This window comes from Vulpes lagopus, chromosome 4 (assembly GCF_018345385.1).
Source record: "Vulpes lagopus strain Blue_001 chromosome 4, ASM1834538v1, whole genome shotgun sequence".
Lineage (NCBI taxonomy): Eukaryota > Metazoa > Chordata > Mammalia > Carnivora > Canidae > Vulpes > Vulpes lagopus.
Window position 1 is genome coordinate 62,631,791 of NC_054827.1, and position 27,462 is coordinate 62,659,252.

General features: G+C 40.8%; 2 protein-coding genes across 7 annotated transcripts in view; one reads left to right on the top strand and one right to left on the bottom strand.

Moving 5' to 3' along the window:
- Positions 1–27,462, bottom strand: part of FER (FER tyrosine kinase) — a 435,215-nt gene that overhangs the window by 28,354 nt on the left and 379,399 nt on the right. The gene's annotated exons all lie outside the window — the stretch shown is intronic.
- Positions 1,924–2,686, top strand: LOC121489343 (transcription factor BTF3-like). Its single transcript, XM_041752270.1, has one exon. It carries the CDS (start codon positions 1,948–1,950, stop codon positions 2,443–2,445), a length of 498 nt encoding a protein of 165 aa, XP_041608204.1. The 5' UTR covers positions 1,924–1,947; the 3' UTR covers positions 2,446–2,686.

The window sequence follows — 27,462 nt, forward strand, 5'->3', positions numbered from 1 at the left end:
TCTCACACAGTCTCACACAGGGTACTAAAACACAGGCTTTGAGAAAGTTAACTGTGATTTGAATCACTGTGAGACAGAATTTACATTCTGAACCCAACAGGTTTGATTGCCTACAGAAACAAAAATCTTAATCATCTCCAGCACAATATAACAGGGACTTAGAGTTTGTACAGTATAACATTCATAATATCTAGGGCACAACTCAAAATTGCTAAACATACCGAAAACCAGAAAAATGTGATCAATTCTAAGGGAAAAGCAATCAACAAATGCCAACATTGTAGTAACCATAATAAAGTGGCTATTAGAACTATACTCCGTTTGATAAAGGAAAATATATTTGAAATTAATGGAAAAGCAGACATCCTTAGTAGAGGAATAAAAACTGTAGAAAAATTATAAAAATGGAGAAACTGAGAAATAAAATACAGTATCTAAAATTTAAAAATCACTGCATAGGATCAAAAGCATACTGATAACAGAGGAGTCAATACACTTGAAGATAATCCAATATAAAATACGCCAGCTGAAGAACACAAAGAAAAGAAAATAGAAAAATGTGAAAAGAGTATCAGGGATCTATACAATATCAAAATATGGAAAATACCTATTACCGGAGGAGAGGAAATAAGAGTCTGGGAGTCTACTTCTCCCAGATGTAGAGGAACAGAGTGATTGAGGCAGAAAATCTGTTTGAAAACTAATGACTAAAGTCCCAAATTTAGTTGAAAGAAATAAATTTACATATTTAAGAATCTCTGTGAACTCCAAACAGGGTAAAAATAAATAAAAAATCAAAACCAAAAAAACCCTCCTACACATATCCTTATCAAGCTGCTAAAATCCAAGAAAAAGAAAATGTCTTAAAAGTGGATAGAGAAAATGACACATTCGATACAGAAACCGATTCAAATAATCCAATTTCTCAAAAAAAAAAAAAAAAAAAGATGGGGGCAGAAGACTATGGAATAACATCTTTCATTTGTTAAGGTGACAATTTTTCCCAATTTATCTATGGACTTAATGTACACCCAATTAGAATTCAAGCAGATGTCTCTGTCAACCCAGAATTCCATAGCCAGCATAAATATCCTACAGAAATGAAGGCAGTACATTGTCATATGAAAGAAAACAGAATTAACGGTCAGTGGATCCACTCTCCCAGAAACACTAGTAGTTCAGACTAAATGATACCAGAAAGAAATCTGAAACATCAGGATAGAAGGAAGCACAACAGAAATGGTAAATATGTGGGCAAATATACATTTTTTCCCTCTTAAGTTCTTTAAAATGTGACTGACTATTGAAAATATTACAGCATTATTTGATCAGGTTTTTGGTGTATGTAAATGTTATACATAAAAACTACCAGAAAAGACAGAGGTTGAGTGTGTACAAAGGAACTCATATGGATGAAAATTTTCTACATTTCCCATGAAATGATATAGTATTAACTCTTAATAGTTTGTCAAAGGTTAGGTGTGCATATTCCAATCTATAGAGCAACTCCTAAAAAAAAAGATATAAAAAGATACAGCTAAAACATCAAAAGATATAATTATATAGGATGCTAAAAATATCAAACATTATATAGCCAAAATATCAAATATTCAAAATATCAGTATCTAGACTAAAAAGTGGTCATTACTACTGATTCTACAGACAGAATAAAGTATAGATAATAATAGTTCTATATTTAAGAACTAGTATAATTTGGCATCAAAAAATATTCCCAAAAAGCAAATTTCAATTCAGATGGTTTCATTAGTAGGTTTTATCATACAACTTACATATTGTATGTATGATATTATGTACATATTATAATAACAATATTATAGGAGCTCTTTCAAAACAGAGAGAGTGGCGCCTAACCTCAGCTGGTCCGCCTGAGACCCCCCCGAACGCCAACCCTAGTCCCCCGCGCGGTCCCATTTGCGCTCCAACAAGATGAAAGAAACTATCATGAACCAGGAGAAACTCGCCAAATTGCAAGCACAAGTGTGCATTGGTGGGAAAGGAACTGCTCGCCGAAAGAAGAAGGTGGTTCATAGAACAGCTACAGCAGATGATAAAAAACTTCAGTTCTCCTTAAAGAAGTTAGGGGTAAACAATATCTCTGGTATTGAAGAAGTGAATATGTTCACAAACCAAGGAACAGTGATCCATTTTAACAACCCTAAAGTTCAGGCATCGCTGGCAGCGAACACTTTCACCGTTACAGGCCATGCTGAGACAAAGCAGCTGACAGAAATGCTACCCAGTATCTTAAACCAGCTTGGTGCAGACAGTCTGACTAGTTTAAGAAGACTGGCTGAAGCTCTGCCCAAACAATCCGTGGATGGAAAAGCACCACTTGCTACCAGAGAGGATGATGATGATGAAGTTCCAGAAGTTCCAGATCTTGTGGAGAATTTTGATGAAGCTTCCAAGAATGAAGCAAACTGAATTGAGTCAACTTCTGAAGAAGATAAAACTTGAAGAAGTTACTGGGAGCTGCTATTTTATATTATGACTGCTTTTTAAAATTTTGTTCATGGATCTGATAAAATCTAGATCTCTAATATTTTTAAGCCCAAGCCCCTTGGACACTGCAGCTCTTTTCAGTTTTTGCTTATACACAATTCATTCTTTGCAGCTAATTAAGCTGAAGAAGCCTGGGAATAAAGTTTGAAACAAGGTTAATAAAGTTCTTTGCCTAGAAAAAAAAAACCAACAAAACAGAGTAACTGTCTAACTCACTTCATGAAGTCAGTAGAACTCTAATACAAAAGCTGACAGACACTATCAAAATACAGGAAAATATCATAAAGACAGAGACAAATATTTTAAAGAAAATATCAGCAAATCAAATCCAGTAATATATAAAAAGGATAACACATCATGGCCAAATAGGGCTTATTCAATTATGCAAGGTTGGTTTAACATCTGGAAATTAATAAATATAATCCACTAGATTGACAGAAAACAGGGAACAAAACCATTTGATCATTCCAACTGAAGCAGAAAAAGCATTTGACAGCATTCAATATCTGTTAATGATAAAATGCTCAACAAATTGGAAATACTAAGGAGCTTACTCAACCTGACGAAGGGCATCTACAAAAAATTCAACTATCAATATCATACTTAATGGTGAAAGACTAAAATGCCTGCTTTTACCAACTTCTATTCTTGAGGTTCTAGGCTTCAAAATAAGGCATAAAAGCAAAGCAAAGCAAAACAAAACAAAAAAACAACCAAACAAAAAAACCACACACACACCCAAAAAAACAAACAAACAAACAAACAAACCAAAAAAGAAGTACAAATTTCAGACAAAAGTAAAACTAGCCTTATTGGCACTATTTGCAGACATGACTTTTTTTTTTTTTTTAAACATAGAAAATCTCAGCCTAGAGGAGAATACAGGCGCTAGCCTGTTTGACATGAAGTGTAGCAAATTCTTTCTAGATATGTCTCATGAGGCAAGGAAACTAAAGCAAAAATAGACTATTGGGACTTCATCAATAAAAACCTTCTGCACAGTGAAGGAAGTAATCAACAAAACTAAAAGGCAGTCTGCAGAATGGGAAAAGATATTTGCAAATGACTTAGCTGATTAAAGGTTAGTATTCAAGATCCATAAAGAACTTACATAACTCAATACCCAGAAAGTGAATAATCCAATTAAAAATGGGCAGAAGAGATGAATAGACATTTTTCCAACGAAGACATCCAGGTGGCCAACAGACATGAAAAGATGCTCAACATGACTCATCATCAGGGAAATGCAAATCAAAACTACAATAAGCTATCACCTCACATCTGTCAGAATGGCTAAAAACAGTAATTCAAGAAACAATAGGTGGTGGTGAGGACGTGGAGAAAGGGGAACCTCTTACACTCTTGGTGGAAAGGCAAACTGGTGCAGTCATTCTGGAAAACAGTGTGGAGGTTCCTCAAAAAAGTTAAAAATAGAACTACCTTATGAATCAGCAATGGCACTACTATTTACCCAAAGAATACAAAAATACTAAGTCAAAGGGATACATGTACCCCAATGTGTTTAGCAGTGTTATCTACAATAGCCAAATTACGGAAACAGCTCAGGTGACCACTGACTGCTGAATGGATAAGGAAGATGTGGCGTGTATATTACTTGGAGTATTACTTGGTCATGAAAAGGAATGAAATCTTGCCATTTGCAACAACATGGATGGAGCTAGAGTGTATAACACTAAGTGAGGTAAGTCAGTCCGAGAAACACAAATACCATATGATTGCACTCATCTGAAATTTAAGAAACAAAAGAAATGAGCAAAGTAGGGGGGAAAAAAGAGGGAGGCAAAGCAAGGAACCAAATGTTAACTGTTAACAGAGAACAAACTGATGGTTACCAGAGAGGGGAGGTGGTGGGGGGGAATGGGTTGAATAGGTAGGTGCTTATCACTTATAGTGGAATCATTATATTGCATTAATGAAACTAACATTACACTGTATGGTAACTGGAATTTCAGTAAAAATTTTAAAAAAGAGAAAAAATGAGAAAATCGTAGGGAATTTACATACAAAGAACTAAAAGCAATGAATCTAGCAAGGTTGTAAGATAAAAGTCTAAAATAAAAAAATTTTTGTATGCTAGCAGCCCAACAATTAGAAAATAAATTCCATTTATAGTATTGCCAATAAAACAAATACCTACAAGTAAATCTAGCAAAAGACAACCATTAAACTTAAAACTACAAAACCTGACTGAGAAAAAATAGTGAATAAACAAATGGAAAGACATTCATTCCATGCTCATTGAGTAGAAAACTCAATACTGTTAAAATGGCCATTTCCCCCCAAATCTGTAAATTTAATGGACTCCCAACCACTGGTCTAGCAGTTTAGTAAAATTAGAAAAGATCTAGTAAAATTAGACAAGCTGCTTTCAAAATGACTATGGCAATGCAAAGATCGTAAAATGATCAAGATAATTTCTTTAAAGTACAGAGTTGAAGAGTTTACCTAAACTGTAAATCTTAATTTAAAGCTACTGTTATCAACATAGTTCATTAAATACAAAGAGATATGATAGTTCAATGGAACAGAGTAGAAGGTCCAGAAATACATCCGCAAATGTAGGGTCAACTCTTTTTTTTTTAATTCAAAAATTTATTTTAATTTTTTAAAAAATTTAAAAATATTTTAGAGAAGGAGTGGGGGGAGAGGCAGAGGGAGAAAAATCTTCACGCAGACCGGTGAGCGGGGAGCCAGATGAGGGGCTCGATCTCAGTGCCCTGAGATCATGACTTGAGCTGAGATCAAAACTTGGCCGCACCACGAGCTGAGTCACGCAGGTGCTCCAGTGTCAGCTCGTTTCTGACAGGAGTCCAGTGGTGCCACAGTACACATCTCCGATTCCTGCTGCGCTGCGGGTGCTTCTTGGGGCCACGTGCCATTACTCCCGGTCGGAACGAGCCTTTCTTCACTGCGCCACCTTAGCGGTTCAGAGTTTCGGCGTCAGTCAACACCTGTGCTTCACAACCACACACACTTCTGGTGTCACAACCATCCTCCCTGCACCACCAGCTTACGGGGTTCCTTCTCTGCAGTGAGGATTACGGCCTTGGGACCCATCAATCCAAAACCAATTGAGAGGTACCTCCGATTCGATGTAAATACCGTTCCGTAACATTTACCGAAAACTCTTTTTGGGGTTGCAGGAAGTTCAAGTGGATGGAAATAGTATCTTTTGGGCATAGTCTATGAATTAAAAATGAAAGCTTAGGCCCTCAGGCAGTCAGCACACCCCGCACACTTGCTGCCTACCCAGTGCCCGAGCAAGTCTAAAGGAGTCCGGAAAAGCAGATTGCTACCTCTGGCTGGGGCGCCAACCGTTTGTTTAGTTTGGGAGATAAGGAAGACGTACCCTATACCCCTTTCCTCCTCCCTCTCCATTCCTTTCCTTCTTCAGCTGGGGCGGCCCAGCCCGGAGCCCGGGGGCATAGGAGCCCCTCCGTGCATGCAGCCGCTGGAGGAGAGGCCTAGGGCCGTGGTGTTCCCCATGCAGGTTCCGCAGGACCTCGCCTGGCCCTGCCGTGGTGCTAGGGGAGCCTTCCTTAGGTCTGCTGAGTAACTCGCTGGTGCAGGTTCGGAGCTCAGCCTCGGGGTGTGAACCGGAGGAGGGGTCTTACCGAGGCGTACAGACATGAGTCACGGATCCCAGGGGGCTGCAGAGCCTTAGAGGAGACCGGGCTGCGGCAGGTGGAGGCTGTGAGGTGCTCTCCCCGGCTGTCTGGAAGGCCCGAGAGCGGGCGTCTTGCCTGGGGACACGGTGCCCCTCGGAGCAAAGGCCTCGGGATACCAGGAGCGGCTGGAGGCCAGGCCTGCGCTCTCCTGGATGCCTGACCCTAGACCTCACTTCCCTGCCTGAGGCTCGGATTACACAAGATCAGGGCTCACCCTTCACATGTGGAAGAAGTTAGAGAAATACTGGGGTGTGTGCCTTTGTTTTAGTTTTTTTTTTTTTTTAAATACAAAATCTATTCCCACTGGGTCTGGATAATATGGAGTCACAAATAACTGGCAACATTTCGGAGGAGAAAACCTCTTTAAGGCAGCCCTAAGTTTTCCTTATTCTGGCTTAAAACATGGCATAAAACCAAACTCAGTGTGGTGGGGGGGTGGGTAGTGAACGAAGCAGGTATTTGACGCAATCGATCATGTACCACTTAACCCTGTCCCATTGCTGCACTGTGTGAACTCTGAAGAGCTAACGTTGTTACCTTTAAGAAGGGACACGTCGAACTCCCTCCCCTCTCAAAAGAGGAAAAAGAAAAAACCCAAACAAAACAGAAACTGAGTAACAAGCATAGGAGAAGACCGAAAGACCCAGAGACTGGTTTCCTGAAAAAGCGAAAGGTCATCATCGGCTCTAAAACAGGAGATAGGAGCGTTTTGATGGGGAGGGAGCAGGAACGCCAGTTTCTGGGGGCAACATCTTGCGCCCAGCGGAACAGTCGACGACCCACCCACCGGGTGTGCCAGCAAACTGAAGCTGGTCAAGGTGGAGGGTCTGGGGCGACAGCGGGGCCGGGGGACGGGGCGGGGGGGGGGGGGGGACGACGACCATTTCCTACTGGCCAATACCACAGCCGCTACTGGGCCGACAGCGATGGGATCAGTGATCCGCCAAAAAAGAGATGAGCAGCCAGATTTAAAATGAATAGATCTTTTAGAAAGGCACAGGTGAGCATGAAAACCTCCCCCCACGTAGTTACAAGCGCACCTTGACAACTGCACCCCGGTGTTCCGCGACTCTTGCCTGCAAGTGCCGCATACCCCCCCCTTCCCCGCCACTCCAACTCCGGTGCTCCTGTCCTAAAGGAGAGCTCCCAAGGGAAGCTCCGGCTGCAAAACTGCGGAAATCAGTCCCATTACTGAACTGGGCTTTTTCTCTTCCCTGGAAAAACTGTTCAGTGTCACAGACTTCTGGGAGGTTGGAGACAGAAGTGTGGCTTCCGTGGGTGCGGGAACAGGCCAGCGGGCAGGGCGGGCTAGGGCGTAATTTATGCTTTTATTTGCCTGGGGCTGGTGCGAGGCCCCGCGGGCAGACGCGGTGAGAGCCCCAGGTCTCCCTGTTCTCGAGCCCCCCTCCCCCGCTGCTGTCAGGGCGCAGAGTCCTCAGTATTGCAGGACCTTCATTTACTTAAAGCCACTGCTGAAATGCAGACAGGTGACCCGCGGGGAAGGGGGCACATAGTATCCCCGAGTCCTACTTGAGCATTAATGATTTGAACAGATAAATATGGATAAAGACATACAAAGCCTCAGGGGAAATGGGGATGAAAGGGCGGTTCTGTGAGCAGAGGGGGAAAGAGACAGGGGACCAGCATCGGGAACCCGCTAAAGACAGGCCCGGGCCAGGCATACGGTGGGCTCCTGTGGGAAAGGTCAGGGAGTGGATGTTTAAAGGTGTGCTGTGGCACTGGGTGAGGGCCACAAGGCACAGGTGACTCCTCAAAAGTCTGTCTAGGGCAGGCTCTTGCGTATTTGTCCTAAAGCAGGTCACCTTCTTCCTGACTGCAGGGGAGACCATTGCTGGGGCTCAAACGCCTCAACCTGCTGGGGGAGTCATGCTTCACTGGGCGGCATCCTGTGAAGACACCGAGGCCTCTGGGGATTTCCTCTAATGAGGCTGCTGCCCAACGGCTGGGACACACAACGGCCGGGTCCCCGCCTGGCACAGCCGACCGAACGGGAACTATTTATGGAAGCTGCTGGAGGTCGTCTGCCTTTACTTACAATGGACGTGTTCAGCACCTGCAGACGTGCTTCCCTCTTCTGGCTCTCCGGTTTCCTTTCCTGGGGCCAGTCCCCCATAAGGGAATTCTGCAGGGTGACACGCACACACCCACTCCACATATTCTTTTTCCTTTTTTAAAATTTTTATTTATTTATTCGTGATAGAGACAGAGACAGAGAGAGAGAGAGAGAGAGAGAGAGAGAGAGATAGGCAGAGGGAGAAGCAGGCTCCATGCAGGGAGCCCGATGCGGGACTCGATTCCGGGACTCCAGGATCTCACCCTGGACCAAAGGCAGGCGCCAAACCGCTGAGCCACCCAGGGATCCCCCATATTCTTGTGTTTAGCTTAGATGTCAAAGCCCTAGGTGGTTAGCTAAAGCAGAGGAAGTCCTACTAAATATGGATACTGACAACAAGTTCAGGGCCACACACGTGTAGTGATGACCCCTGCTTCAGTCCTACATTTACGTGCAGAACCCAACGGGAACGTTCTTTGTAAGGTTTGTAGTTTGAGGAAATGAGTACTCTATTTGTAGAGTCAGGTATAAACCTCTCTCAGTCACTGCTCTCTGCTGTCAGCTCTCGGCCACATTGTGCAACGAGACACCAAACCTCTAGAGACTAGCTGAGGGTACACAATTTCAATAAGTCATGATCTAATGTTAAATCTCTTAAGAAATTAAAAAAAAACAAAAACAAAAACAAACCCATCTGATCCAGGGGAATAGGGGAACAGGGGGAGGACAAATTAAAAAATATTGACGGAAAGTAAATGCCTAAATCTGTTTAGTCCAAAGAAATATACCAAATCCCAACAGGTGATTCAGCAACAAAACTGAAACTTCTCTCAAGCTCGCACATCCGGGGCCACTAGCCGTCTGAAGCTGCAGTAAGACGCATTGTAAGGACTGGGGCTCTGACGTTAGCCTCAGTCCTGACACCAAGAGCCTCTGGTCCTGCAAGACTTCTGGAAGGGAGATTTTTAAAATACCTACCTCTCCCACTAGGAGAGTACGAGAAATAAAAATGGATGCTTGAAAAAAAAAATGGATGCTTGAGTCACAAATGATGTAACTTAAAATATTACATTTGGAAAAAAAAATATTACATTTGGAATGTGATAGGTTCCTCTGAGCACAAGGGAGAAAAAAGCGACAAAACCACTCCTTACCAAATAGCCATCATGGTAACAGCTGTCATTTACCGAGGGCCTTATACGTGTCAGGTACTGGTTTAAATGTTTTCCATGTAACCCATTTTCCATCAGTACTCAACGGTCTGCATACTAATCTGAACATTAAAATCTCAGATTTTTCCAGAAGCAGTCATGCACACAGTGGGTATAATATGAATTTTATGATTTCTTTGTACCATATCCACCCTGATCTAAGACTGTATGTTTTATAATGGCTGACAGAGGAAATCCAACGTTATAGTAAGCTACTAAGTACTCAATAACGTTCTGAAATGAATTTATATCTTATTAATCACAATAGTAAAAATAGTACTGCATATACATACACACATACATACACGCACGCGCGCACACACACACACACAAGATATTATTCTCTCTCAAATGCTTGATGCGCACTTGCAACACCTGCAATACCTTGGAGGAACCGGGGGTCCATGGTCCGCCGGTTGACCGCCACCATATAGGTCAGTTCTAACATCCTATTATATTCCAGGTTAAAGGCATTGTCTTCCTGTCACCAGCTGGATGGAACTAGCCACTAGTGGTGCTAGATGGTCCTGCTAAAGAGTTTTCCACATTTCCAGGGCAACAACAAGTGTTAACAGCTGATGAATGGAAGTCAAGGCTGGAGGGTAAGCTACAAGAGCGCCACTCCGTGTACCCAACGGTCCCACCTGCCCCAGGACCGAAGAATCATAGTACAGGCGTCCTTCTGCCTGACTCTGCTGAGTAACTGTGGGTGCAAACCAGATAATGCACTTCCCAGTGCTGTAAAAATTATTGTCTATTAAGCACTTAGTAGATATTAGACACCTGTTATCCCTAACCCGAATTTGAGGGTACATGAGCCCTATTTGAGTGTAGCTATCTACTATGCAGATAAAGATTTGTGTGTTTATGAGATTAAGGAATCTGCCCAAGAACACAGCGATATTAAGTGACTGAGTACAGAATCTCTCTTACTCCAGGGCCCATGTTTAGTGTTTTACAAAGCTGAGTGTTCCTTTGGTCTCTTTGAAATATTAATTTTATCATGACAAAGGTAATCTTCTGCACTACCTTATGACATGGGTGTCTGGCATCCTGTCCCTGGGAAGTGATTTCTTTGTCATTTAAGTTTCGTGGAACAGATTCCCTGACTCAATACTTAGGCTCTAGAATATAGAATATGTTGAGAGGACTAAAATATGCATTATTTTTCTATCCTGTATTAAGGCACATAACAATGCCTCCACAATCTTTTCGTTATAGCTCATACTTTCATGATGTGATATACATACAATCGGGCCCAAATTAAGATATAAAAGACGCATAAAGGAGCAGAGTGACTGTGTAATCTGTGATGCTCACGGTGCCATAATGAACCTCGGGATCATTTACATTTTTACAGTCTGCAAAATGTTCAGCTGCTGATGAACAAACACACTCTAATTATGGTGGAAGGCACCTAGATTTAGATACTGAATAATCAGCTGTGGTTAACTGTTTGCAGGATCGTCGTCTCTACACCATGGAGGGCACCAACTCTGCACTTTGCTGAGAGGGTCGGCGGTGGATGACCTCCATGCAATGCCCCACTGACCAACCCCTTCTCTCCCTCAACGGTCAGAGCTACTGGCCAGCTGGCACTTTGCCTCTGGTTTGGAGATCCCTAATAGACTCTCAGGCTGTATGCCTGAGGCAGGGAGATGGCCTCATCCAGTGTACCACCACAGAAAGTGTCCTTAGCATAGACTGAGCCCCTATAGACAGAGGGGAAACGTCCAGTCCTATTTTTTGTGTCACCAGTATCCTGTTAATGGGGAAGACTTTGCAGTATTTACAGGAGCTCAAGAGGAATAATGCCTCTGGTGTGCCTCAACTGTTCTTTCCTTGCCTCCCATTTACATTCTTTTAAATGAAATTTTCATCATTCCCATTTCAATTTCTAATGTTGTTTTCTGTGTTTATGAACCGATATCCCAGGTGACTTTATAATAAATTTCCCTTCAGTTCTATGATTGCTTTCAGTGTATGAAATCCAAATAGGAGGTTCTAAGTTACGAATACAGGTCTATTTTGTAATAATTCATTTTTATCTTGAAAGAAATATCTGAAATTCAATTTCTTTTCTGTCTCTCTATATTTTCTTTCCATAGTCAGGAGAGCTTGCTTTAACTTCGTTCAATTTTAATTCTGCACTCTGTTTGATAATCCAATGCTATAAAAATAAAGTCTTAGGTTTTGATTTCATAGAGGTAGCTGTTTTTCTCTTCTTGTAATTCTACAAAAGTTTAAAAATATTCATCCCCGTCCTTCCATAATTAGTTGTTATTCACTCTGTGATTCTTTGATGTAGTCACACAAATTCTGTATTTTGCATTCATGAAGGATTACTTGTCTGAGCAAATATTAGCTTTGCATATACATGTGTCCTTTTGGTCTCTTAATGAAATTTTCTTTGGCCCATTTGCGGACCAGTGACATAAAACAAAAGTGCCTGAAAGATTCAAGGTGGACAAAGTAATTTATATAAATGTAAAACCTGCTCACGAAAAATTCCAAAAAATTCTGGCAAATTTTATAGTGATCTCCAAACTACCAGAGAAAAAAATGTGACAGGCTTAATGGCATTCTGTGAGTGTGCAGCAATAGCAGCACATCAAAGTGAGTATCACAGTATCCTGATGAAATTACACATGGAATAATTACCTGTGTGGGAACTTAATTAGGGGACAGGGTTTTTAAATTCCATGAAATACCAAATTGTCATTTTAGTGCCATCAACTGAATCTGAGCTGATATTAAGTAATAGACGGACCTTTTAGATTATTCAAATTATTTTTAGAGCCAAGTAATTAGGGCTACATTCGACACTTTCCTTATTACAACCTTGTTATTTTGGCACAAATAGTCATTCTGTTGAGTACATGCTACAAGATAATATATAATTTAGACCATGAGGCCCACCACCTTTGATAACAATGATGGTGGAAAAAGGAAATGAAAGTATTTCTGGCTATTTGATCTAGGAACTGATTAAGGAAACACTACTAAGGATTCTCGGGTGCTGCTTGACATATGCACAATCAACCTTCCTTTCTTCCTTCTTCCCTCCCTTCCAGGCTCCATGCCCAGTGTGGAGTCCAACATGGGGCTTGAAATCATGACCCTGCGATCAAGACCTGAACTGGGATCAAGAGTTGGATACTTAACTGAGCCACAATCTCATAATTACAGAATCTAGCTACTACTACTATCAATGTATGTACACATTGACCCATTTGGCTATCATTGGTTCAACTTTCCTTTATCAACTTTCCTGGTATCACTAGATACCAGGGCCTTTGCTATGTGCTACAAATAAAGATAAGCCAACTCCTGTCCTTAAGAAGTTCAATTTTATAAAAAGAGATAGCTATGTAAGCACATAAACTACAGTATTGGAAATGACAAGTGTGAGGGGTAGGAGTAAGCTCTCACAGACAGGCCTGGTATGAAAAATATGACCATATTATTTTGTACTTCTCCACCCTGTGTCTAGGCTAACTTGCCACTTGGACAAGCAGAATTTGGCAGAAGTAATGTAATGTCATCAAGTTCTGGAGTGTAGGCCTCCAGGGACTTTCAGCTTCTCCTTTCGTCTTCCTGGAACACTCCTGATACCACGTAGAGAAGCCTGAGTGAGAAGCCATGTGTGTGGGGGCAGAGGGAAGCTTACACTCCACTGGGAGGCTCCAGCCATGTGAGTAAGACTCAACTAAACTCTGTGGGCCTGGTCAAGCTACTGGATGTCTGAAGCCACATAAGCGACCCCAAGGGAGAATAGCAGAGAGCTGTCTGGCTGAGCCCAGGCCGAATGATGACCCTCAGTGTATTTGGGGTGGTATTTTATGAAGCACTAGATTTAGTAACAGTGAGAACGACAGTTCAACAGCAAGGATCAGTAGGACGGAGTTGGAGGTAAGAGACCAAGGAAAACCATCACTGTTCATAAAGGGCACCTTCTTTCTCATCCATCCCTAATAGAAAACTGTGGCAGGGCGTTTTTACCAATGATCTCTCCTGGTTTAGCTTCTGATCTTCAGCTTTGAACTTGCTTTCTCTCTAGTATCTAGCTTTTTATAAGCTGAGTTTGCCCTCTCTCAAGCTTTTCTGAACTCGTGATTTCTAGGCTATTGACTGCTATGTCTTCTAAATTCTGCTTCTTGGGATATCTCTGTGTCCAGCCAATGCCATTCCCACAGGGATCTACCTGACTCCAAGCTTTTGGACTACCAAGTCTCACCTGATATGAAAAGAAGAATAAATGTTAAACAACTGGCATATGGAAGCTAGTTGATTTAGTGGTAAACTTGCTTTGGATGCTTTGAGGGAATTTTGATATCAGATTAGAACAAATACAGTAAGTGACATGGATATTGATGACTCAGAGTCATTAATAATGGTTAGTTATTGTGGGGTATATTTGGTATCACCAAGCAGAAAAATGCGGTAGACAGCTTATGATTTCCATTATAAAGATTTAAAATTGAGGGAGAGAAGGCCTAGGGCTAAATTGATTTGATTCCTTTAAAAAAAAAAATCTATTTAGCACTTGCTTATTGCCAGGCACTGTTCTAGGCAAAGCAGTGACAAAACAGACAAGAATTCATGTCCCTGGGATGGGGGTGGGGGGTGGGGGTATGTCCATTCCTCTGGTATGAACTAATTAAATGATGCATTATCACATAGGACACATGGAAATAATTACTCAAAGACATATTCCATATAATGTAAAATGGGGATCCATCAAAGGGGGAAGGAGTGGGGAGAAAAGAAATACGTGACACATTATATCTAAATAACTGTTGATTCTTTCTGTTAAAAGAAAATGAAGACAAAAATCTAGATGGCTTCAAGCTGGCTTGTGGCAGGGAGGAAGCAGAGGGGTATAAAGAAAAATAGGCTCGAGTCCTCATGCTGCCAACACTAGAAGAGATCAGGATTAGGGTGCTAACACACAAAAAAGTGGGTGTGGTACTTCCCATTATAATGCGGGGAAGAAGGGCATCAATTGGAATAAAAAGAACCTACTCTATAGGCCTAAAAGTAGAACTTACCAAAAAAAGATACATGTCAATGATCCTAAATGAAAATGCAGCAAACAGTGAGAACAACGGGCCATTTAGATACACTATGTGTTAAGGGCAAGAACAAAAGCAGCACAATTCCACCCAGACACAGAACCAATCAGAGGAGGGTAATGTATAAAACATGTCATAGACAGGGAGTCAGTAATACCAGCAGAAACCGAGGGAGACGGCAGCAGGAAGTATCACACAGGGGCCAGAGGACCTGTTTTCTACACAAACAGCAACTCAGCAAACACTAACAAAGGAAAACGGAGGCCACCTTTGAGTGTTTTCATAATACCATCGCTAATGGAAGAGAGGGTCATTCAGATTCGATCCATGTGGAAATAATGAGAGTCATTATGGAATCCCACACTATAGCCATGTGTGGTCTGATTATTAAACAGGCAGTGATGTCATTTTGTGTAGTTGTGCCAGCTTCACAGCTTGGCATGTTGAAGGCAAGGGTGATGGGGGCCTCTGGGGACACCTCACTGGGAGCAAATGTGTTTTTGAGAAAGAAGGGGTGAGTCTTCTCTAGGGCCTCTCCAGCTGTAACCTCAGAACCAATGATTTCTGTAAAGCTAGTTTAGGTTTTCCGCAATTTAGTTATTTTGGTGACTGGTTCTATTAATACAACCGGCAACACAACCATTATGCAGATAAGGAATTGGCTTTATTTTCTGGATGTTTCTATAGACCATTATATTAACTATAAACAGACATGTAAATCTCATCAAACTGTCATATGTTAAATAATGAAGTTATTGTCTAAAACCTTATCAGGCACTCTATTCTAAAAAAGTTTTCTTCGTATTCTGGATCCTATTTATGTCATATTAGCAGAGAATATACTAAGCAGTAATGTTTTAAAATGAATGTTCAGTATCTTCTTTAAAATACAGTTGAATTCTGGGGCACCTAGGTGGTTTATTGGGTTAAGTGTCTGACTCTCGATTTCAACTCAGCTCATGATGTCAGGGTTGTGAGATCAAGCCCTTGCATGGGGCTCTGCTCTGGGCATGGAGCCTACTTAAGATTCTCTCTCTCTCTCTGTCCATTCCCTCCCCTCCAAAAAATGCTTTAAAAAAAAAAAGTTGAATTGTTTGCATAAAAGTAATTCTTATTTGATCATAGTGGAAGAGCAGCTCCTCATTTTTATTACCAGCATCTAACTTTTTTCCTCTACAAATGGTCTCAGCAAAGTTCTGTCCAACAATAACAACAAAGAATTCCACTCAAGCTGAACTAATAAGTGGTTCAGGAAGATGCTTTATGAAAATAGAAAAGTCCTCCTGTTTCAAAAGATAAATGGCAGAAAGATTAAGGCCCAAACTCAAGAAGGGATCATCATTTATTAAAAACGCAAAAAGCATCTACTGTGCGTAGTAAAATGCTAATAGCATTCATGAGAGTGATAGTGGATGAACATTTTAGTTGACAGCGTGATTATGAGTAAGAAAAAGAGACAATGCTGAAGAAAGTGGATCTAAATTCAATAGCAAATGAGGCAGAATGTCCATCCACAGGAATTTTTAGGATGTTAGCATGTAGATGGAGGACAGAACTGCCTCCTCTGGGAATGTTAAAGAAAGGATAAGATCATGGATTCAGCAAACATTTTCTGGACACCAAAGTTGTGGCAAACATTGACAGTGTTAAAAAAAAGACCGTGTTCCTGTCCTTAAGGAGTTTATACTGTGGTGGTAAAAAGCGATCTTGCAGGAGAGATAATGGGGGTCTGCAGAGGGCATGATGGGCACTGGAGGAAGTAGATGGGGAAAGATGATCAGAAATGCTTCATGCTTGGGTTCCATGCTGAGTGTGGTGCCTACTTAAAGAAAAGAAATGCTTCATGCTTAAGGAGAACGTTGCTAAATAATAACACATTTGCTAGGGCAGTTATCTAGACATGGAGACTGTGTTTGACATGACCTACTGGGGGGGGGCGGGGGGACGACTCTCAATCTTATCATTACATCATTATGTACTAAATAACGCTTCTGGAGTTATCAAATTAAAATGACACAATTTTCTAAACATTCACACTAAGTTCTGGTCAAATTTTAATGTTTGTTGTTTCAAAGCCTTATGCATGTCTGAACATATTTCACCAGGCCAAAAAAATTTGCCATTTTTTCCTACAGAATGGTATGAAAAAGTTATGTATATTGACACCCAAGGAAATACTATGAGAAATGTTACAGAAAAACAAAAGGAAAAGAAAAAGACAATTAAAAGGGGATTCCCAATGTCTTTTGACTTCCAGGAAGAGAGGGGATAGGACTGGAAATGGGAGTCCCCAGAAGAGGAACTGAATATATTCTTAATAGAAGGTGCAAAATCAGAAATAAGGCAGGTCAGTAAGCAAAGAACCAAGTCAGAAGGGGGTTCAAATCAGCAAGGACAAGAGGTAGGCACTGTGTAGGTCTGAGATCTGGAAGCTGGAACTAAGCAGTAAAATTTTAGAAACAGGGCAGCCCCAGTGGCTTAGCAGTTTAGTGCTGCCTTCAGCCTGGGGTGATCCTGGAGACCTGGGATTGAGTCCCACGTCAGGCTCCCTGCATGGAGCCTGCTTCTCCCTCTGCCTCTCTCTCTCTCTTTATATCTATCTATCTATCTATCTATCTATCTATCTATCTATCTATCTAATCTATCTCATGAATAAAATCTTAAAAAAATAAAATTTTAGAAACAAAAGCATAGAAGAAAATCTTCATGACCTTGGGTATGAAGGAGTTCTTAGATATGCTAACAAAAGCATGATCCATAAAAGAAAAAATTGATAACTTTAGACTTCGTTAGAATTAAAAACTTCTCTTGAGAAGAATAAAAAAAGAACAAGCTACAGATTGAGAGAAAATATTTGCAAAATATCTGATACAGGACTTGTATTAAAAATGTAACAAATGAGGGTGGCTCAGTGGTTGAGTGTCTGCCTTCTGCTCAGGATCAAGTCCCACATCGGGGGCTCCTTGCAGGGAGCCTGCTTCTTTTGCCTGTGTCTCTGCCTCTCTCATGAATGAATACATAAATCAAATCTTTAAAAACAACAGCAACAACAACAACAACAACAAATGCTTACATCTAAATAACAAGACAATAGCGTGATTAACAAAAAATGGGGAAGAGATTTGAAGACTTTACAGAAAGATGACATGAATGGCAAGCAAGCATATGAAAAGAGATCACATCATTAGTTGTTAGGAAAACAGAATAAAAACCACAACAAGATACCATGACATTCCCCAGAATAACTAAAAACAGACTAATAGTAAGTGTTGCTTAATTGTATGGAAAAGCTGCAACTCCCATACATTATTGGTAGGCATGCAAAATGGAATAGCCACTTAGAAAACAAATTCGTAGTTTCCCGTAACATTAAATTTAATTTTTTCCATGCAACCCACCCATTCAACTTTTAGGTGTTTACCCAAAAAAACCTCCCCGAAAACATATACAAAGACTTACATATGAATATTCATAGCAACTTTGGTTATGATAGTCCCAAACTGCAAGTAATCCATATGTTTGTCAACCGGTGACCAGAAAAACAAACTATGGTATAAAATGGAATGCCACGCAGAATTTAAAAGGTAAGATTAGGCAACACGGATGGATCTATAAAGCACTTATATTTTCGGTGCAAAAAATCAAAAGATTATATACTGAATAGTTCCAAGTAAATGAAATTTTAGAAAAGGCTAATCTACAGTGAGAAGAAATGGATTAGTGCCCCGCCCCAAGGGTAGGAGAAGGGGACTAAATACACAGCAACACAAGGAACTTCCTGGGGTGCTGGAAGCGTGCTGCTGGTTATATGATTATACGCATTTGGTAAAACTCATCAAACTGTACCCTTAAAATTGGCACCTTTTATTACATTTAAGTTATACTACAATAAAGATAGAGTATATAAGGCACCCTAAGAGCCTTAAAATATGTCTCATCATTATAAAGTTAATGGTATTATTACGTACAAAAAACTTGGGTGAATGTGATAATATGAGTTGACATGGAATTTCAAAATAATTTAAGGATCAAGCAAATAATTTATTGTCAAATTTTAAGTTAAACTAAGCAAATAAGTAAGTACATTAAAATATTGCCTCTCTTTAATATATGAAAATGCTTCTGAGGATTCATATTCTGCTCTATTATCTTGGTGAGATTTTTGTCCAGCCATTTTCACAGGATCAGCACCCCCCATGATGAGCATTTGTTAGAAGAAGGGAAGTTTGGACAGAAGTATGCACATTAAAAGTATGTGGCTTTCTCCGATACTGAAGAGCTAACTGATCTATATGGTGCTTACATTTTCTTTTGTAGCCTTTTTTTGTAAAACAAACTAAAATTCAGTAAACCATTTTTGTATTACTTTCAGGATATTATCCTATTAAAAACTGTGTTTACATTAATAACCAAATAAAGTCCCTTTATTTTCCTTTAAGTGCTTATAATGTCTCTTACAAAAGAAACTAAGAACTTGAACTCTTGTAACTTAGAGATCGAGTTATACTAATTAATTTTATATAATTTATCATTTATTTTTTTTAGTTCATTTTTTTAAAAGGTACTAATGGTACAAAAATACCTTGAGAGCAAGGTAGTCCTGAGATAGTATGTACCTTTCTAGATCACTAGAAACATTTAATAAATTATTTCAAGATTTTCATGGCCTCAAAATTAGAAATAGTTTAAAAATATTAATGACAAAAGCACCCCTATATTTAGTGCAGCATTATTTATAATTGCCAAGATATGGAAGCAGCACAAATGTCCAACCACAGATGAACAGAAAAAGAAGAATGGGATGTTAGTCATAAAAAAATAATGAAACCTTGCCATTTGCAACAACATGGAGAGTTCTAGAGGGTATAATCCTAAGTGAAATAAGTCAGTCAGAGAAAGAAAAATACCATAGGACTTCATTCATATATGGAATTTGTGAAAACAAATGAACAAAGGAAAAAAAGAGACAAACCCAAATTCTTACATATAAGGAAGAGGTGGTTGCCAGACGGGAGGTGGGTGAGGGGATGGGTGAAATAGGTGGGGAGGGGTTAAGAGTCCACCTACTGTGATGAGCACTGAGAAATGCACAGAATTGTCGATCACTCTATTGCACACCTGAAACTAACATGACATTGTATGTTGACTACACTGGAATTAAAATTAAGATGTAAATTAAAAATTACTTATTAAGCACATAATATGTAAAAAAAAATCCTACCTATAGAAACTATTTGAACAGAACAATTAAATAGTGAACCTTTTATAAAAAATGATGCTGGAACAGAATACGGTCACAGCATCAATGTCACCCTTTGCATTATGCAACTGGTCCTGTTTTTCCTATTTTTAACCTTACACATTCCCCCCTTGCTCTTGGTCTCTGCATTTGGTGTTTATGTGTGACAAACCCTCTAAAGCCTTTACGTGCACCTCAAAGAGACAGGGTTTGAGAAAGGTCATTATGCTCAGAGCGGCAAGAACAAAAATAATACACCGCACCGAGGTTTTGTCACAACCCTCCCACGTGCTGCATTCACTGCTCTATGAGATTCCCCAGAGAAAGTTCGGATATGTGAAGTCGGTGTTTAGCTTAAATTCAGAACCCAGACTGAAAAATTCTCACTGTGTTTTACCAAGTCACACAATTGGTCTGGTCTCAAAAGTCTGTCTCCATCTACGACCGAGACAGGGGACTCGGTGCTCATGAAGTGAGACTCAGGCCAGCTCACGTGGTGTCGCTCAAGGGCTGCCAAGTCACATTTACTTTTCGTTTTAAAATGAGGCAATATAAACTTTAAGGCAATAGAAAACAGACTGAGAGGAGAAGGTGGTTTGAATAAATTTTGATACATTTATTTCAGTAAATTAAGGATTTTTGAAAAATTAACTTACATGGTACAGAGAACTGAAATTTAACAGTTCTGGGTAGGAATACATGAGGTTAGGGAAGGTTTCTACGTGACGGGCTGCTATACTGCACAGAAGATTTGACCCCAAGCTTCCAGAATAGGATTTTTCTTCTTATGGAGCATTTACATGGACAATTTGCAATCACATATATGATATTCCTTCAAGGAAAGCTATTAAGATACCACCACAGAAAGGAAATGAGACAAAACCTGGTCTGCATTTGGCAGCCAGCAGGGCTTCCTGGTGGACAGGATGCCTCCCGACTCCCTCCCTCCTGCTTGTCATTTGATCCATCACCGTTTCTTCCCATGTGGTCTGAAGACAAAATCTGTATCACTAAGTCTAGAATCTGCCTGAATCCCTAAGAGCTGGCTGTAGAGCTTCACAGCCTAGCTCTGAATTTTAGGGGGAGAAACCTCTACGGGACACCTTACTTCTGTTGTATGACATCTTAAAATAGTAAGCATGAATGGCAGTCCAATTTATCACAGAATATTTGTTTGATCTGAGACAGAAAGATGCCTCGGGTTCATTTTCTTTCCTCTCAGCCGAGGCTCTTACAATATTCAAGTTGGGACAAAGAGAGAAATGCAGTCCTTTTCTTCGTCACGTTAATAACCACCACTAGGAAAACAGAATTTCAATAGGCAGGTAAATTAAAACTAGTCAATGGCCTGTTATCAGTGCAGATGATCTGCTCTGTAGGTTATTGCAGTCACATTCTGTTTTTGTGCAGAGCCAGTGTGAGAGGCTTGGGGAGGGTGGGCTGAGACTATTCACAGACTCGAGTCCGTGACTCCGCATTCATAATTTGACCTTCAAGTGTCACTGAAGTACGTTTCACAGCTAAAGTGCTTTCTTTTGGCACCTGTCTGTCTAAGTCACAATCCTGAAATCTCATTTTGGGAAACAGGATTCTTTTGAAGCTGTTTATAGGATTCCTCTATTGCTGTGTCCCACACTCCACATTTACATGCTTTTTGACAATGATTGTTCTATGGTCTTAGAAATGAACATTTCTAGTTTTCTTGACTATACGTATTGTCTCCCCAGTAAGATTTTAGTCTCTTTAAAGAAAAGAATGATTCTACTTTTCATTCCCATTAAGCGTTCTTTGGTTCATTGATTCATTCCACAAATAGGGGGATCTCTATTCATAGTCCCAGTTGGTCACTTTGGGGGTTGCAGCACATCACTAATATATGTCAGGTGGTAGAGCGTGGTGTGGGGTTACAAGAGCAGAACAAAAATAGGTCATGGTGGCAGACAGACAGTAAAGATTATTTCTGATTGGTGGATGGTGGGGCAATGGAAGAAGAAATAATAACTTGGGCCCCTTGAAGAAAGAGTAGGGTTTTAAAAACTCTTTTAAAAGTTGAAAATAGCATCTATTGTTTTGTTTCCTACTGGAAAAGTATCTAGTTTACTGCTAGGAAAAAAAAAAAAAGAAAAAGCAAACTGAAAAATAAAGACCAAGTAGGGGAAAAAAGAGCAGCTGTTATCTGACCGGCCAGAGAGAATGACTGCTCACGTCATGTCGAGTATACCCTAAGCCGTTTATTCTGCGGTCATTTTTGAAAATGCACTTAAACTATATTGCAACCTGTTTGTTTTACCTATCACGTTACATGATCTTTCTGTAAGAATTATCCCCCCCGGACTTAACATTACTTGAATGACAACATTATTTTGAATGACTTTTCATTACATGGATGTGCCCCCCCCCCCCCATGAATTTTAGCTGTTCAGGTTGGGTAGGATCTTAACCAGGAAAGATACAGAGAAGGGAGGGAGAAGGAAACAAAGTTCATTCTGAGCGGAGGGTACAACCTGGGCAGAGGGATGAGAGGGAAGAGCACAGCGGGCTCAGAGAATGGCAAGTACTCTGGGTTTTGGGGATCATCAGTGGGCCCTATGCCCATGAAGACTGGATTTGGGGTCCAAGTGTCATCACACAGCCATGTTGAGCGACTGAGGATTTCTTGAGAGAGATATTACGAATACAGCTGGGATTTAGAAGATTATCCAGGGAAAGGTAAGCAGCTGATAGAAGAAAAGGAATTAGAGACCATAATTGTAGGATATTGGTGTTCTTAAGGGAGGCATTCCCCCTGCCATCATTTTTCTAATTCAGTTGCTTTTCATAGAGTCCTCAGCTGCTTCTCCACGTGTAATGCAGGCTATTTTTTTCAATAAGCAGTTTGTTCTCCTTACTCAGATCTTCCTTCCCTTCTTCGTCTAGCTAAGTCCTACACATTTCTTCAAAATCTAAGTCAAGAATCATTACCTCTGGAAAGTCCTTGCTGGTTACGTACCACAACACAGGTCAGCATGTGTTTCAATGAATGGTAATCACAGACTGACTGGGTCTTAAGTGTCAGCTCCATGCAGAACCTCTCACTAGAGTCTGGCACCTCAACACCCAGGTCCATGGGACACAGTACTTCTCGTACGTGTTTGCTAAATAAATGCCTCAGTGTCCCCCAGCCCCCAGTGTTTAAATGTGACTTATACTGGAGAGCTACATTTATAGTAGAGAAGGCCTGAGCAGGCAAACTAAGATTTACAATTTAGAAATAATAAAATGCCAGAAAAATCGAGAATCCTGAAGGAAAACAAGTCAATTATTTTTTGGAAGCTTATTCTCACAACAGGAAATCTATCAAAGTTAACAGCACTGCAGCCCAGAGGCAGACTCATTAGGGAATTGCTTGAAATGCTCAATATCGGAACAAGAGCATCAGAGCTCGTTGCCGGTGATCAAATAAAACCAGTAGCCATGTACACTCCAGCAAGAGGGTCCAACAAGAAGATAGATGGTCTGAAAAAATTATAGTCCAGGCACGGCAGATCAAGGGGGATGGAATTTAGAATAGTAGAGACTTTACAGCCTTCCCCTACTCTGATCACAGCAGCAAATTGCATTTTAAAGGGTTTTCAGAGAAATAGTCACGAAGAAAATCCGTGTAACGCTGAACTGCCAGCAGATTTTAAGACACAAGTGTCTCTGAGAAGCTACTATGGATTTAATTCAATTTAATTGTGTGTATATTTTTGATTTATTGAAAAACAGTAACTCCACAGGCTTGACTGGCTTGCGGCGATAGCGGGAGGTGCCCGGGGCTCCATCACGATGTCGCCGGTACGAAATCCACATGGCTTAGCAGTTTTCCAAAAAACACTCTGATATTTCTGGCTTAAATGGCCTATAAGATACAACTGGCTGGGTCTCATTTCAGTTTATTTATCAAACTTTATCACGTTTGTCTCTCTTCTCTTCTCTACTGACTTTTCCCATTAGCATCTGAACACAAAACCTTGCCCTTGGCCTTCTAGCAGCTTCCCATTTCTCCTCTGTGTCTCTACTCCTTCGGCTCCTTTCTTGGCACTACAATACGATTTTACCTGTCACTTTATGAGAAGTGCTCTTGTCTCCTACGGCTAGATGCTTTGCACACTTTTGCACATAGCAGATCCCTGGCCTCTTAATGCTTGGCACGTCTACTGGCACTTGACATTACTGATTGCTGCCTCCCTGAAATTCTTCCTTTAGCTTCTAGGATACCAGACCACCTTCAACTACACCCTCTTGGTCTCTTTTGCCCGTGAAATCTTGAAAACATCAGTGTTCCCTAATCCTGAAAACACCAATGCTCCCTAAGAGAGTCCCTAAGACTCTCTTCTCAGTCTACAGGCTCTCTCTGGATGCTCTCATCCCCTCCAATGGCTCTACCTGTCATCTACAAGCTCATGACTCCTAAATCCTTCTATTATAGATCCCTTCTTTGTTCCGGCGCTCACCTCTACGCCGCTAGACATCCCCACTGTACCACCCTACAGCAACCTGAAATTTACCATGACTCTACCTGGCCCCCCCGGTGGTCCCTCAACAAAGAAGGATACCACCGTCCACTCAGTTGCTCAAGTCACAGTCGGGAGTGTTGTGTGCATATTTGCACCCCCTTTCCACCCTTACATTCTATCAAAGACAAAACCCTGTCCATTTTACCCGCTTCAGATTGTTTAAATTCATCAACGGCTGTCTGTTCACAGTGCAATTCCTTTATTTCAGCCCACCATCACCACTTGCCTGCCAGCTTGCTTGGTATTAGGCTCCTTTAGCCTATTCTGTACACTGCAGAGACAGTGGTGTTTCTACAAGGCAAATCGAATCATCTCACGACGTTATTTCATGAGTCCAAATCCTCTCAAAACAAAGCCTAAATCTCTTAAAATAGCTTACAAGGATTTTCATGATTTGGCACTAGTTTATTTTTCCATTCATATTTTAAAAAAATGTTTTCCCACTTCTTACTCATTAAAAACCCACTTAACTATTAATTAAAACCCTTTCCCGCTTCTCATCCCCAGAGGTATCATGAGAAACCTCATCAAATACCTTGGAGAAATCTAGTTGTAACAACAGTGTCCCTAATCTACCAGCATACACACGCTCAAAGAAACAGAAAGAAGTGTTTTATGAGTTCATGCCAGCTCCTGTTGACATCTCTTTACCTTCTATGGATTCATCCATTTGATAATCCATTTGAGAATTTTGTAAGAGCATCATCAAGCTCACTGGTATGAAGGTTTCCAAATATGTTTTTCATTCTTGTGAAAAATGAAGACCATCTTTGCAGACCCCAGTGTTTTAGTTCTTCTTCTATTCACCAGGGATCTTTGGGTCACCATAAGCCATTTGATGCTCTCAGTAGTAGGTTTTGTTTGCCTCGGAGGCTTCAATCAGCTAAGCCAGGAAACCCATCCCAGGCAGTTACACTTTCCTCATCACTTGTGAATGGCAAGGACCTCTTAGCAAGGTCCGTCCTCCTTTTTTGTTTTCTCCCGACCATCCCTGCCACTTGCTAAAATGATCACCTTTTCCAAGTACTGGCTCTTTTCTTCCTAATCTGAACACCACTTTCTATCAAAAAACATACCCATCTCCATTTTTGACGACTTTTGCTATTTGTCAATAGCCTTCGCTCATTTTAATTTGTAACCTGCTGATGCTATTCTCACTGAATTTCTCACTAGAGAGTATCCTTGTCAGTAACACGAGTTACCTAAGTCACATCAGTATCTGGTTTGTTTATTATTGAAAATGTGACTGTACTTCTTAGCCTCCTTACCGTGAGGTGGACCATGTAACATGGGGATGTGTGACATGTGTCACTTTGGTGTCAAGGGAGTGAAAAGCTCCTATACAGCCGTCTCTCTCCTTGCCAAGGCAATTCCATGTACTGAGATGTAAGACTCATGAGACCACCCTGGATCCCCAAGTCGCTGTGTAGAAGGGATCTGCTCTGTAGAGTTACAGGACTACTTGCAGGTTCTCCACTAGCAAGGAATCCAGTTTATATATTAAGCCACTGAGATGTAGTATTTATTTGTGATTGTGGCATATAGCTCAACCTTTCCTGGCTAATACAGGATCTTTCACTATTATTTCAAAATTTCAGCTTTATTTTATTTATTTTTAAACTGAGAGTTCCCCCCCCCTTTTTTTTTTTAAAGATTTATTTATTAGTGAGAGACATAGAGACAGAGAGAGGCAGAGACACAGGCAGAGGGAGAAGCAGGCTCCATGCAGGGAGCCTGACGTGGGACTTGATCCAGACCCTGGGATCACACGCCCTGAGCCAAAGGCAGATGCTCAACCACTGAGCCACCCAGGCGTCTCTCAAAATTTCAGTTTTAAAGGTCTCCCATTCTAATGGAATTTTTTCCTCCTTTAAGATTTTAGGATGCTACAGTAGGTTGAATAATTAGCCATCCTCTGTCCTAACCCTCCCAACCTTGGAATATGTTACCTCGCATGGCAAAAGGAGCTTGGGATTTTGAGATGGGACAATGTCCTGGATTATCTGGGCAGGCCCAATGTAACCACAAGCATCCTTATAGGAAGGCGGCGATAGAGTCAGTTGGAAGAAGGAAATGTGACAATGAAAGCAGAAGTTGGAGTAATAATGCTTTTGAGTATAGAGCAGGAGGCCGTGGGCCAAGGAGGACAGGTAGTCTCTAGAAGCTGGCAAAGGCAAAGAAACAGATACCACCCTGGAGTATTCCAGAAGGAATGTGGTCCTGCTAACATCTTGATGTTAGTCTTGTGAGACTTATTCTGAACTTCTGACCTTAGGACTGTTAAGAGAATAAATTTGTACTGGGTTAAGCCACTAACTTTGAGGTGAAATAATACAGGAATGATGACACAGATGTCAAACACTACCTTGAAACATCTTGAAAATGACTTCCTAAAGTCTGAGGAAAACATCTAAAAACTATGTCTTAAACTATATTCCTCTTTTCCTTATCTAAATGCTGATTGTTAAGGGCTACTGGACAAGGGTTTCTTCTTAAACTCACTGATTTTACCATTTTCATCTTAGAGGCATGCATTTTGCTGCTTCTTTATCTGCCATAAAAAGATTTCTTTCCTACTTCCACTTCTGAATTATTTATTCTATGCTCCCTCAATAAACTAGAACACAGAGATCAATTCATCAAGCACTTCACCTTCTACACTGTGAAGTTCACCTTGCATTTAATATTCCCAGCGCTGGGGATATCCTCCAGCAAGAAGATACACATGGTACAATCTCTGAAGGATTGTTCCCATTCCTTCAGTTTTCATACTGCTGGGCAAAGCTCATAAATGTTATAGATATTCCTGACACCTGATGAAAGATGCATAATGGCAAAATAACCGTTACATCTGTTTTCTCGTTCCAATTGGGAGACTTCTCAGAATTAAACTCTTACACACAGGCGGGTCCATCCTTCTGGCAGTCTGTGATTTTTGCACTTTCCCCCAACAATGTGTCATTATTAATTGTGCTCTTGTTGGTTTCTGCAAACCTAGATACACTTATATATAAGACAATGACTAGAAAAAACATCTACTGGAATCTCTAAGAAACTTCAACAGAAAAGGATCCTTCCCTGCTACTCGACTCTTTCTGCGGCTTCCAGGCAAA